General features: G+C 35.2%; 1 protein-coding gene across 1 annotated transcript; it reads right to left on the reverse strand.

Annotated features, from left to right (window-relative positions):
- Nucleotides 1-6,849: 6,849 nt before the first annotated feature.
- Nucleotides 6,850-7,912, reverse strand: LOC145131318 (uncharacterized). The gene is made up of 2 exons (XM_079066025.1): nucleotides 7,378-7,912; nucleotides 6,850-7,313 (listed from the first exon to the last, which is right to left on the reverse strand). Exons 1-2 carry the CDS (start codon nucleotides 7,910-7,912, stop codon nucleotides 6,850-6,852), a joined length of 999 nt encoding a protein of 332 aa, XP_078922151.1.
- Between the last annotated feature and the right edge of the window lie 6,075 nt (nucleotides 7,913-13,987).

Genomic DNA, 13,987 nt, shown 5'->3' on the forward strand with positions numbered 1-13,987 from the left:
CTGAAAGCTATAATAATATAAATGACTGAATTTAAATGACTGTATTTAAATGACGTAAAGCTATAAATAATATAAATGACTGTATTTAAATGACATAAAGCTATAATGAAGTATAGAACTATATAAATATATATCAAGTAGGTTCGTCAACAAATTGAGTGAACTGGACTAATGGAATGACTGGTCGAAAGTTGGACTTATGGAACGACTGGCCGAAAGTTGGACGAATGGAACGACTGGTCGAAAGTTGGATGGGATCTTAATATACTTTGTTCCTATTTGTTCAAAGATCAATCCGGTATTTGATAAGTAACAAAAAGTTCATCCAAAGCTCGGTTTTATGTGAAACATGTTGTATACATAAAAGTACAAAATACACGAGTTTATGTAATTGTATTTGAGGTATTTCTTGGTAAAGTCATGTACACGGGCTTAAATGCTGATATACGCTTTCAAAATAACTTGTATTCTCAGGAATCCAGTAGACAGGTACACTCCCGAAGCTTTTGAGAAGACTACCTAGTACCATACTGCGACTCTTGCCTTCTACTGTATCTACTTTGATGTTTGAATATGTAATGTTTAAACACTTATGTAAAACTTATACTTATTAATGCAATGGTTGCTTGTACTTTGATTACTATATTGCATGTGTTGTGATACTTACATGAAGTCCTCCGCCCGCGAACATTTCCGCCGTTCTGGTTTGGGGGTGTGACAACCATCACCACCCTTCACCATAAAATAGAACACCACTGCCACCCCTCACTTCATCCCATCCACTCCTCCGTTCAAAGCAAGTGTTTCACTAAGAATAACTAGAAAATACCACCTTATTCACCAAACTAGCAACCCATACTCAAACCACCATTGAACCATCAATATTTACTGTTAACACCACCAGCAGCCTCCATCAGAAAATCCATCAGCAAATTAGGAAAGAATAATCAAGGCAAATCAGGAAGGAAGAATCAGGGCATGACAATGTTTAATTCAAAATCAGGAGAGGATTTGGGGTTCTTAACCTGAAAGCAGGTCAGAGATGGAGGAGGAGATGAGTGATGGTGATGCAAATCTGATTACTACGTGGAGTGTCTCTAGTAAGGCTTTGACGAGATCTTCTTTGTTGCCACCAACATCATCTTCTTCCCTATCGATATTCGTATATTCCACCACCATCTCAAACGAGTTAGAATAAAAGAACCATACGCCCCTTTCTTCGATCTCAAATGACTCAATCTCGAGTTCTGAAATGCCCCCATCCGTGTGAGATAAAGAACCGCGACATAGGGTGTCGGAACCACCGTCTATGTAATATTAGAGCTCTGTTGGGAAATATTCTTTTAATCAGCTCTGATACTATTTGTTGAAAATATATTATCTGATCACCACAAATAAAGGCTCGAATACCAGCTACTGTGTGACAGATATATAAGTTCAAGATATAAGATGTATATATATATATAAAGAATAAGAATTGCGAAATAAATATAAATATGAAAGCTATAAATGACTGAAAGCTATAATAATATAAATGACTATATTTAAATGACGTAAAGCTATAAATAATATAAATGACTGTATTTAAATGACGTAAAGCTATAAATAATATAAATGACTGTATTTAAACGAAATAAAGCTATAATGAAGAATATAAGTATATAAATATATATCAAGTAGGTTCGTCAATAAATTGACTGAACTGGACTGATGGAATGACTGGTCGAAAGTTGGACTTATGGAACGACTGGTCAAAAGTTGGACTAATGAAACGACTGGTCGAAAGTTGGACGGGATCTTAATAGACTTTGTTCCTATTTGTTCAAAGATCAATCAGGTATTTGATAAGTATAAAAAGTTCATCCAAAGCTCGGTTTTATGTGAAACATGTTGTTTACATAAAAGTACAAAATAGACGAATTTATGTATTTGTATTTGAGGTATTTCTGGGTAAAATCGTGTACATGGGTCGTGTAAGATAAGGCACAAGTAACACGGGTCGTGTAGGTGGGTTTTGGAAGGTTTTCTTGATTAAGATCCTGAACACGGGTCGTGTGGATTTAGGAAAAAGTAACACGGGTCGTGTTCAAGGATATCAAAGGGAAACAGATGAGTACACGGGCCGTGTCTGATTTAGGCATGCTGAACACAGATCGTGTTCACGCAGAACTCAGTTTCGGGATTTTTTTGTGGTTTGAAGGTAAGGTTTGTTTTGATGTTTTGGCTAAGGTAATGGTGCTTTGGTGTTTTGAGGATGTTTTCTAGGTTGTTTAGAGGTTGGAAGGAGGTTAATATAAGGTGGTGATGGTGGTGAGAGTTTTATGAAGATGATGATGAATATTGATGGGTTTTGTTGTTGATCTTGATGCAGAAGGTTTTGGGTTGTTTCATGGTTGTGTTTTAGTGTTTTGATGTAAGGAGGTGTTTGGTGGAGAATGGTGTGATGAAAAAATGTGGTGAAGATGAATAACCTTAAGTTTCAATGAAGAAGATGAAGATGGTTGATGGTGTTCTTCATTTAGCTTGTTGATTATCTTGGTGTTCTTCACTTCATTGTTGTTGATCTTGGTGTTCTTGACATTCTCCAGGGATGAAGCTTGTTCTTGAAGAAGATGAATATGGTGATGTTCTTGGGAGTATTTGGTGATGTTGTATAGGTGAAACAAATATCTTCTTCTACTTGAGTTTTAATTTGATTAAAAGAGGCTGGTGTATGTAAGTTGTAGTAGGAGCTAGTAGCAAAAACGTGGGATGGATTTGCATATTCATCTTTGACTTTTCTTTTGTTGACTTTTCCACACAAACATACATATATAATACATATATATGTATATATATATATATATATATATGTGTGTGTGTGTATATATATATATATATATATATATATATATATATATATATATATATGTTGTTGAAACTGTTCAGTCGCACATCTAAATTTTCTTGTCTATGCGATTTACGTCTTTCGCATATTTTCCACTTGATCTCGAATTCATGCAACTTGTAATAACTGATAATATTTGTTAGATAACATAAAAACAGTTCATCTTATTTCAGTGATGGTCACGTACAAGGTCACATACAAAAACATTTTTCAACAAGCTCTATTTGAGGATTTCATGTGTGATGGTACGAGAGAAAGGGAAAAAGAGATGAAAATTAAGGTTGGTGGTTGGTAGAAGATTTACGGAGATGGAGTCGTCATTGACACTTGTGTGCTCCCATCTACACTCCTCCTGGTGGTCGGGCAAGGTGAAAGGGGATATCGGGAAACTAAAGGGAAAGAGAGTTGAACGTGTAATCGAGGGGGGGAGGGAGGGTATTTATTTTATTTTATTCTTTTTTTAATTCTAAAAAATGATACACAAATAATAAAAATATAAAAAAGAAATTGCTAAGGGTAAAATAGTCATTTTATGTCTTTAAGGGCTGCCCGAGTGAAAGAAGCATAATATAGGGACGATTCGAGTTAATTTTTGAAAATAGAGACTAAACACGCTTTTTGGCATATAAACGGGGGACAATTGGTGTAATTTACCCAAAATAAATACATTAAATGTATTATAGTCCTTTCAAGACAAAATTGCAAAAATGGGCCCTGTGGTTTTGTTAATTCCTTTGGGTAAGGTCCAAAAAAAACTTTATTGGCAAGAAAGGTCCTTATTTGGTGGTTTTATTGTGGTTTTGGTCCCTACCTCGTTAAGTTTAACAGCTTGGCTGTTAACTTTTGGAAAATGACGAATTAACCCCCATGGACCGTTTCTGCAGTTTTATATTTTTACCAAACTATAAGGACCATTTCTGCAATTTTTCTTTTTCATTTTATTGAATTATTGTACATTAGTTCTTTTAATTAGTTCTTTATTTAATTTATTTCTTATTGTATTATTTTTTTATTGGATTATTATATATTATTTAATAATAATTTAATATATTATATTTATATATTAATAAATATTACTTTATTTAATTATTAATTTTTAATTAATTTTTTTTAATTTCTTTATTATTAGATTAGTAATTTTTTATTCGATTATTATATATTAATAAATATTATTTTTAACATATAACATTTATCCATTAATAAGTGTTACTTTATTGAATTATTAATTTCATTTAATTAATTTTTTTAAAATTTTTTTATTGCGTTAGTTCTTTTTATTGGATTATTACTTTAAATTTTTTATTTTTATTTATAATAAATATTATTTTTAATTGTTTTTACTTTCTTTTAATTGTTTTGCTTATTATTTTAAATAAAAGTATCAAAAAATCTCACCCATCCCATCCCACCTCTCCTAATTTATTTTAAATATTTGGAAGATAACATATTTTTAGATAACACCACCACCATCACTTAGTCACCACCACCACCATTACGGAGTGAGATCATCGTGTGTATTTTAGTTTTTGTGTAATCAAATGTATCTAAATTTGTTATATATTTTAATAAACTTATGATTTTAACTTATGATTTTGATATATATAATTTTCTTAAACCTATTTCTACATGAATTACCAAATTCGAGTACTCCCGAGTGTTCGCTACTCGGCAATCGGCCGAACGAGTACTAAATAACGATTTCTACAACCTTGTCACCACCTGTAGTGGCTATTGTGGTTTGAAAACCCTCGATCTAACATTGTCTCCATCGATGGTGGTATCGGTAGTGAATGGTCGGCTAGAGACCATATGTTTTCTAGGGCTTGTTACGCATTGTGTGGGTAGTCGACGAGTGTAGCTTTCGTCGAGAATAACCGATTTTAGGTGATGATTAACGATTTCCAGCGAGATGATATGACAACGCAAGGTGTTAAAAGGCAATGAATGGAGGAGCCGACCAGGAGTGTTTGGATCATACCTCCTGGTGGTTTGTAGCAGAATATGGCCGGCTTAATGGCATATATAGAGGATTTTGACGGATTATGATGAGGTTGTCATATGTGGCTATTGGCGGCATTGGGTGTAACAAGTTGTGGGGTTTCCGTCGAACAATTAATGAAGGTGATTGGTGGTTGTCCCGCTGATTTTTGACGATGGGAGGCGACATTTTTGCGTATTTTGACAACTTTATGGTGGAACCATCAAATTTAAAGTGAATTAATATTATACATTATAAATTATTAATTCAATAAAATAATATTTATTATATATAAAAATAATAAATTAAAAGTAATAATCCAATACAAAGAATTAACATTTTAAATTTTTTTAAAATTAATTAAAAGAAGTTAATAATCCAATAAAGCAATCAATATTAATAGATAAATATTATAGGTTAAAAATAATATTTATTAATATATAATAATCCAATAAAAAGAATTAATCCAATAGAGAAGAAATTAAAAAAAAATAATTAAAAAAATTAATAATATATTTAAATAATATTTATTAATATATACATATACTATTATAAAAATAGTATTTATTAATATATAATAATCCAATGAAAAAGTTTTAATCCAATAAAGAAGAAAATAAAAAAATTAATAATACAATAAAATAATATTTATTAATATATAAATATAATATATTAAAAAAGTATTTATTAATATATAATAATCCAATAAAAAATAATACAATAAGAAAGAAATTAAAAAAGAGTTAATGTATAATAATTCAATAAAAAGAAAAAAAAAATTGTAGAAATGGTCCTTTTAGTTTGGTAAAAAGATAAAACTGCAGAAATGGTCCATTGCGGTGGATCCGTAATTTTCAAAAAGTTAACAACCAAGTTGTTAAACTTCACGAGGTAGGGACCAAAACCACCAAATAGGGACCTTCTTTGCTAATAAACATTTTTGGACATTATCCAAAGAAATTGACAAACCACATGTACCATTTTTGCAATTTTTTTTCATTTCAAGTTTCGAAGGGACCAAATATGCAATGAAGCTAGCTCAAAAGGACTACCAATCCAAAAAAGTTGGGGTTTGGACCAAAACCCAAATAAATGCATACCACAGGGACCATTTTTGCAATTTTGACACACACACACACACACACACACACACACACACACACACACACACACACACACACACATATATATATATATATATATATATATATATATATATATATATATATATATATATATATAGTAGGCTACAACACGCGGAAACCACAAGTAAAAAAGAAACAATATTGATAAGTAAAAATAATAATGAAGTTGCATTCGAACACTTTACTTGCACTTGTTCCAAAGCCTAGATTGAATCCATAGAATGCATTTGACACACCACCGAGTACCAACAATAGAGCCAATCTGAGTTGTAAGCAAGAAACATGAAAAAAACATGTAACGTCCCAAAAATTCATGGTAAAATTTTCATTTTAAAAACAATAAACCGTATAAATGAGTTGTTACAAAACCAATAAAACTTATTTTATAATTTAAACATCAGAGTAAAAATTAAAAAAATGCCAAGGCAGAAAAACACTGGGGGATGCTATGAAGTCACGTCGGGCCTTTCCCATTGGATTCGAAAGAACCTGAAAATGTAAATAGAAAACTATTAGCACAAAGTTTAGGTGTTGTTTGTTTTTCCGAAGTGAAACTGTTTGAAGTCTGTGGACCACTTCTGCAGACTTCTGCATCAGAAAAGGTGGACCAAAGTGCTGCAGACTGTAATGAGAAGCATGTTTGTTTTTTTTTAACGTCTGCAGGCTGCTGCAGATATTAAAAAATTTAAAATAAAGTAATTTAATAAACCGAAAATAGTTTTTTAATAACAGAAATTTAATAATTGTAGTCTTAAAAATTGAAATAAAATTCAAACAACCAAATTAGTCTTACAATAATATTTTTAAATAAAATTCATACAACCAAACTTAAATAATTCTCATTCCATATTTTGCATCAATTGTTCGGCAATTTCATCCCGTAATTGGGTCATATATTCACGGTCCGTTGCAGTACCATGTGTTGGAATCTCATCTTCATCATTATCAACGACTGCATTGTTATTCCGAACCAGGATATTTGGTTCATCATATCGTGCAAAATACTCATCACGTAGTCCCTCCCTTCTTATAAAATTATGAAGCGAAAAACATGCTAGGGTAATGTTTCGTTGTGTAACCAACGAGAATGGTGCCATCCTCTTCAATATAGGGAATCGTGCTTTCAAGACACCAAAAGCACGCTCAATGACATTCCGAAATTTTGCGTGTGCATGGTTAAATTTTTCTTTATTCGTTAATGCACGTCTTCGACGGAAATCTCCAAGCCAATACCTCACATTACGGAATGGTGCCATAAAACCTCGAATGTTTGCATAGGCGGCATCACAAAGATAATATTTATCTGTAAAAAAAAGTCATTTATTTTTCAAACTAAGATAAAACTATTTAAATAACCATAAATTTACCTGATGGTGGAAGCGGGAATGGTGCATGTGGATTTGCTAATGCTTCTGATAAAATTCTAGAATCGTGTGCTATCCCTTCCCAACCGGCCACAACAAACGTAAACATCATGTTGAAGTCACATATTGCCAATACGTTTTGGTAACAATCACCTTTTCCCCTACTTCTATATAAATCCCGTTTGTTTGCAAGGACAACAACATCTATCAAAGTGCTATCAAGTGCACCAACTACTCCCTTGGACACCCGCCGTAGCCTCCTATTATGTCCTGGAATGTTTGGATTCAGATTAAAAGAAGTTGGTACTATAATATCATATGCGAAAAGCAACATTTTGCCCAACACTTCATGAAAAAACTTATGAATTGTTTGCTTTGAGTGTTGAAATCTCCGCTTGATAATCACATAACGTTGGTTATGACCGATCATCATAAAAAACATAGCCATCTTCTCCTCAACGAACACATGTTTGCTATCCTTTAACGCGTAGTTTACTATAAAATGAGCACATAGCCGGAAAAATGATTCACAGGACATGCGTAGCACTTCAAGACATTATAGAGGATTATGGTGAAGTAACTCTAACGTAAATTCATGTCCCGTCATTTCCGAATCGTTGTCCCGCACTCGTTTGACACCCCTCTTCCAAAAGTAGCGGACGTACAAGTACATTAGAATTATGAGTAGTATCTTTTAGTCATGATCCATTAGGAACCTATTAATCAACACAAGTACCAAATAAAAAAACGTAAAACTCAAGTACCAAATAACATAACCAAATAACCAAAATACATAACCACATAGTTCAAGTACCAAATACTGCAAATAACATTCAAGTACCAAATAACCAAAAAACATAACCACATAGTTCTAACATATGAAATTAAAACCTAAACAATTCAAATATGTAAGCTTAACGGACAATCTTTCCATCCTTCAATACTCCTAAACTTGTAGCTGTCATCTCGATCCATCCTCTTAATATTTGTGGATCATTAGGCAAATTTACCCACATCTCTCTCATATTCATGGTCCCTCCAAAAATATGATAAGCAGCAAATCGTAGAGGGTCTATTGGGCCTAACTCGTGTAACTCTAGCTTCTCTAAACATTGGGGAATTGTTAGCCCTTGAGTCAAATGTCGTAGAGCTTTCTGCATCTCCAATGCTAAATCATCAACAGTAATAGAAGCTTTAAGGGAGGCACTAGAAGGTGGCTCATGTGAGGCACTAGCAGCTCGAGGTCTAGGAGTTGAGGGTTTAGCTCTTTTTTTTGGGGTTACCAGAAGGTGAAGCAGTAGAAGGTGAAGAAGGAGAAGGTGAAGCAGCAGAAGGTGGTGGCTGAGTAGTATGATCGGAAAAGAAATCATCCTCATCTATGTTTACAGAAGGGGTGTCCATAAGTTGTAGTGGTGCGACATGGAAAGAAGATGGTGTTTGGGATGTGGCATAGCTGAGATTACCAGAGGCACTATTTCCATTAAAGAGTTCTGCACAAAGCTCCGGAAACAACAATGGGACAGTTTTCAAAGAAGCGGCTTTCAGATGTCTCTAAACCCAATCAATGTAACAAAAGTAGTATAAGAATAAATGGCAACTATATAACGAAAATACATATTAATATGTGTGTATATATATATATATATATATATATATATATATATATATATATATATATATATATATATATATATACCTTTTTAAAGTCCTCCCACTCCTCATTTGTTAAGTTAAAAGTGTTTGTTTGAGGATTGTAAAGGTTGTCGGTTTTGTTTTTCAAATATAACCATCCCGTGTATTTGGCTTTAAGGTTGTCATAAGCGTTTTTCAATTGTCTTTGACTCAATTCCACACCAAACTTTTCCTTAATGACTGTTCCTAATTTGTTCCATGAGTGTTTGTGCAAATTCAAACTTTTTCTACCCATAGTTTGTACTTCTTCAATACAAGTGTTCAATAAGAATTTTGTTTGCTCATTGGTCCATGTATGTTTATATGCCATTGCTAATAAAAAAACATATGGAATACATACTTTAGCAGCCATAACTTTATACCAACAACTTTTAGCATAATTACAACTTGTCTTGATGAAAATAACCAATTTCAACAAAGATTATTCATATTTCAGCAACAATTATGACACTTCAGCAACATTTTATGACATTTGAACAATATTTCATGACATTTCAGCAACAATTTGTGACATTTCAGCAACAATTTGTGACAATTCAGCAACAATTTGTGACATTTCAGCAATAATTAGTGATTCAGCAACAATTTTATGATATTTCAGCTATATTTCATGATACTTAAGCAACAATATGTGATATTTTAAGCACAAATTGAAGACATTCCAACAAAAACATATCATTAATCAAAGATTCAACAACAAAAATCAAACAATTAATATGAAGATATTGTATCAAGATACAATTTTATGGATTTATGGCCTTGCTCTTCAAAAGAACTCGATCATTTATCTAGACAAGATGTATGATTTTTCTCTTACTTTTTATAATCTTTATATGATTATTAATTATAATGTTTATAAATTTGTAAATTTTTTTGATTCTTTTCAGCAGCTTTCAAGTTATTTATCCAGATACTTCAAGAATGGTGGTGTATGATCCTACTAAACAAAAGTCTGGTATGATCCTAAGCAGAATCGCTGCCTTCAGCAGCAAAAAACGAAAAAAAAAAGAAAAAGAAAATACCTGCTGCAATGAGGGACTGCCGAAGGGAGAGGCGTCGGTTGGGGCTGCGCCGGTGGAGGCTGGGCTGAAAGCAGTAGCGAGGTTGACGGGAGGTGGGAGACGAGTCTTGCGATCGATTAACTGGAACGAGAATGGGGAGGTCGGCCGCTTTTTTTTTTAGGTTTAGTTTAGAAGAGGGTAGAAGCAATTTTCAAGTGCTGTACCAAGCAGAGGACGGGAAGAGGTTTTTAATTTCGAATTCTGCGAAAAACAAACAGTTGCGGGAAAGAAAGTGTTGCGGTGTGCTGCGCCGCACAACACAAAGAGGTTTGAAGAGGTTTTTAATAAAAAACAAACACCACCTTAGTGAGTTCCCCAAAATACCACATACCATACATACAATAGAGATTCATATGTTTCATCCATAGTCTTACAATTGTCATTATGCCATGAGTCGTATCATGGTGTTTCCTTGCCATGCCAGGGGCCAAAACCCAGGTCTTACAAACAAGTGCCAAGAACCACCTCCTGGTCTTCCATTTAAGTATCACAAAGACAACTAGCATCCTACATATAACTGGCAGGGTGCATTTTCCGGGAGCCATATCCAGGTCTTTCATACAATTGTCAGGGGCCACCCCCGGTCTTCCTATATAACATAATCCAATGGGCCGACATTGGTGCCTGCGACCTCCAAGTACAGTGAGGAGACTCACCTCAATATGAATATAACTGAATCATACATGCGCTGCTGCTACATAGGCTCCTCACACTGAACATATCAAATTAAATCCTAATCAATAATTAGAGTAATAAGCCATCATCAAGGTCCAATACATATTCTCTTTCACTAAGGTTAAAATACCATTTTACCCTTCCAAGTCTAAGCTCACCCAACTTGGCCCAAAGCCCAAAAATGGCCCAAGTGCACCTTTGGGAGTACGCCATGCGTACTCCAGACTTACACCATGCGTACTGATTGTCCACATAAAAGGAAATGAGCATTTCCCGTTACGCGTTGTGTACGGCTGGGTTAAGCCCCGCATAATCCCGCTGATGCGAAAACGAATTTTAAGTTCTTAATACCTTAAGACCTCGAGTTCATTTCTCAGATTTGACTCTAAGGGACGTCTATGGTCATAAAGTTCCTGACTTTATGACTTTGCATGGCTACGGAGAGCCCAAAAGCAAACCCTAGTTCCAAACCTTCACAAAATGACCAACATTACATGCATGGAAGGAACATAACCATCAAGATCCGATTTTTATGCCATAAGAACATCAGAAATATTAAGAAATGCTAAACCTAAGCTCTGGAGTAGCTTCTACTCACAAGAACGAAGCCATGGGACCAAAAACATGATATTTTCTAAGATAACCAAGGTATAAGCAAAAGATTCATAAAGGTTTAAGCTATATACCTCTTGAAGCTTGCAAATGTGGTGATAGTTATGGATCTTCAAGCATCAAGCTCACCAAGACTTCAATGGTTCAAGCTCTTGAAGACTTCAAATGGGGCTAGGATTTCGAGTTAACAAAATTAGGGAGTGGAGGCTGAAGGTAAGGGAGGTCTCAAGTACTTAAGGTCATTTAAATAGGTGCCAAATCCTAAAAATTAGGGTTTTGGGTCAGCTCGAGTACGACCTATGTACCCCTTAAGTACACCCTTCGTACTGCATGAAGCCCACGTCCATTTTAATCATGTACACTCATCGTACTACCAATTCTCATTTCCATCTTAACTTCAAATAGCCATAACTTCTTCGTTCCAACTCCGTTTTCGATGTTCTTTATATGCACAGAAAGGTATTGAAGAGCGATACAAGTATATATAGTTACTTCTGACTTACCACCAACCGAAATAAAACGAAAACTCTCGCAAGAAGCCTGATATAACTTTTTCCCTTTCTACCCTTTGGTCCAGCACACAAATCAAAGGGTTTGGGCCTCACAACCAACATTATTAACCTTCAATAAGGCCTAAACTTCCTTTCCTCAAAGCCCAAAACCCTTTTCATGATCGAACTTCAGATCACGGTCCCGAATTTAGAAACGACCCGAAACAGGGTGTTACAACTCTCCCCTACTTAATGATATTTTGACCTTAAAATCATTCATTACTACTTCTTCTGCCACACTAACCGGTCCGGAGAACTTCCTGATATCCAATTACGGTTGTGATGTAGCCTCATACCGACGAATACCCTCTAATATTGCAATCTAAACCATAGCCTTACCAGAAATCATATACCCTGACGAAGAAGCGAACCTTGCCCAACCACTTTAACCAATGAAGATTAATCATCACTACTCTGCCCAAAATCCGGAAACGAGAAAGCATGTCTGACTTCCGGATATACAAAACAAGTCTAAAACACAACCAAAAATGACTTCAGCCTATAACCGGGAGCAACAACCTCTTCGTCCTTGAATTATCTCACTGATTCCGGTCAATCGAATCCTCGAACATTCACTAATGTTGATAACCCTAAACCTAAAAACAAAGGTGACTCACAACAAGAGTCACAATCATTGGTGCCAAACCAACGCATAATCACATCCTACTAACCAACATTCACATTTTCAATTTACGAAATATCTCTTGAGTTCCGAACTAATCTACCAACTATCTGAAGCACCGAATTCCCAACCGGTTGTTGAGCTGACAACCTATCACATGACTGTACCATGAGACTCCGACCGAGGGTCTATCTGTAAAGCTATTCTAGCCTACTTGCCAATATGGCTCCAACAGCTCTCCTGATCCAGCCAGGGATAACATAACCAACCATCACACGGATGCAAGATAGTTTACTTTACTCTAAGTGAATGCTACCCGTCCAGATCTAGTCTTACATCACAACCGGCTCCAATCGGCCTACAGTCTCACAACCCATCCTGTCGTGGTATAGTCCTACCTCGAGAAAACTACGAGCCTAGTCGTCGATTCATAACATCCTCGCAACTACTCATTGACCAGGTGAATGCTACGGGCCACCCCGTAGTCTTAAAACACTATTACCATTACCTTCCAACCTAGTGAAAGCTACGACTACCCCTCAGTCTTACAACACTTCTACCACTACCTGCCAACCTATTGAATGCTATGGCCATCCCACAGTCTTACAACATCTCCTCAACATCCATGGACCTAACTTATAGCCTTGCCATCCATCTACCATGCCATACCATTATCAATCATGAGTCGAAACCTCGTCCGACTATTCCTCAATCAGGTGTTTGGGTCATGCTTCGAACTCCAAATCCTTTATCAGACACGAATATGCAGATTGGCTCTAACACAACCCTTAACCCGATTCTAATCACATATCTACCATGCGCACCGGCTGATATGGCACAAAATTGGCATGGTAACCTAAATCCTTATTCCTGGTGAAAACCACAGTCCATAACGCTACTAGAACTGGCTCTCCACTTGCCTAGGGTATGGAGCTACTCCTTTCTCCACCCCTGGAATCATTCCCATTAATCCAAACGGTTCTTCCCCACTTGGATTCAACTATGCTTTGCCAACCACGAAACCGATGGATCTCCAAACCACTTCACAACCATACCACTTGTGAGAACAAGGATCTGATTGCGTAGGGACAAGGATCAAAAACTCAAACCTTGAGTTAATGCTTAAGATCAATGTATGCTTCTGAACAATAGTTCCAGTCAAGTCTGGCAAGACCAGTCAAGACTGAATATGAGAATCAACAAAGTACTTCAAGTATTAAATATGAGACTATGAATATGATCAAAGTAAAGACAATAAATGAACACAAGGAATGTTTGAAAGAATGGTTTGAGAGAAAGGTGCAAGTAAAGTAAATGTGAAAATATCTATCTTTGGTGGAATAATCCGTCTTTATTTTTGTCATTAAACGCTCCTTAAATAGGAGAAAGAGTTACATCGG

The sequence above is a fragment of the Lactuca virosa genome, chromosome 8 (genome assembly GCF_052849685.1).
Source record: "Lactuca virosa cultivar CGN04683 chromosome 8, Lactuca_virosa_CGN04683_v6, whole genome shotgun sequence".
NCBI lineage: Eukaryota > Viridiplantae > Streptophyta > Magnoliopsida > Asterales > Asteraceae > Lactuca > Lactuca virosa.

Bases quoted from the DNA above. Each gene is read 5' to 3' on its own strand.
- LOC145131318 (XM_079066025.1), bottom strand. From the start codon at position 7,912: ATGTCCTGTGAATCATTTTTCCGGCTATGTGCTCATTTTATAGTAAAC. The intron at 7,314-7,377 runs GTAAATTTATGG...TTTTTTTTACAG, and splicing joins ATTCCCGCTTCCACCATCAG to ATAAATATTATCTTTGTGAT.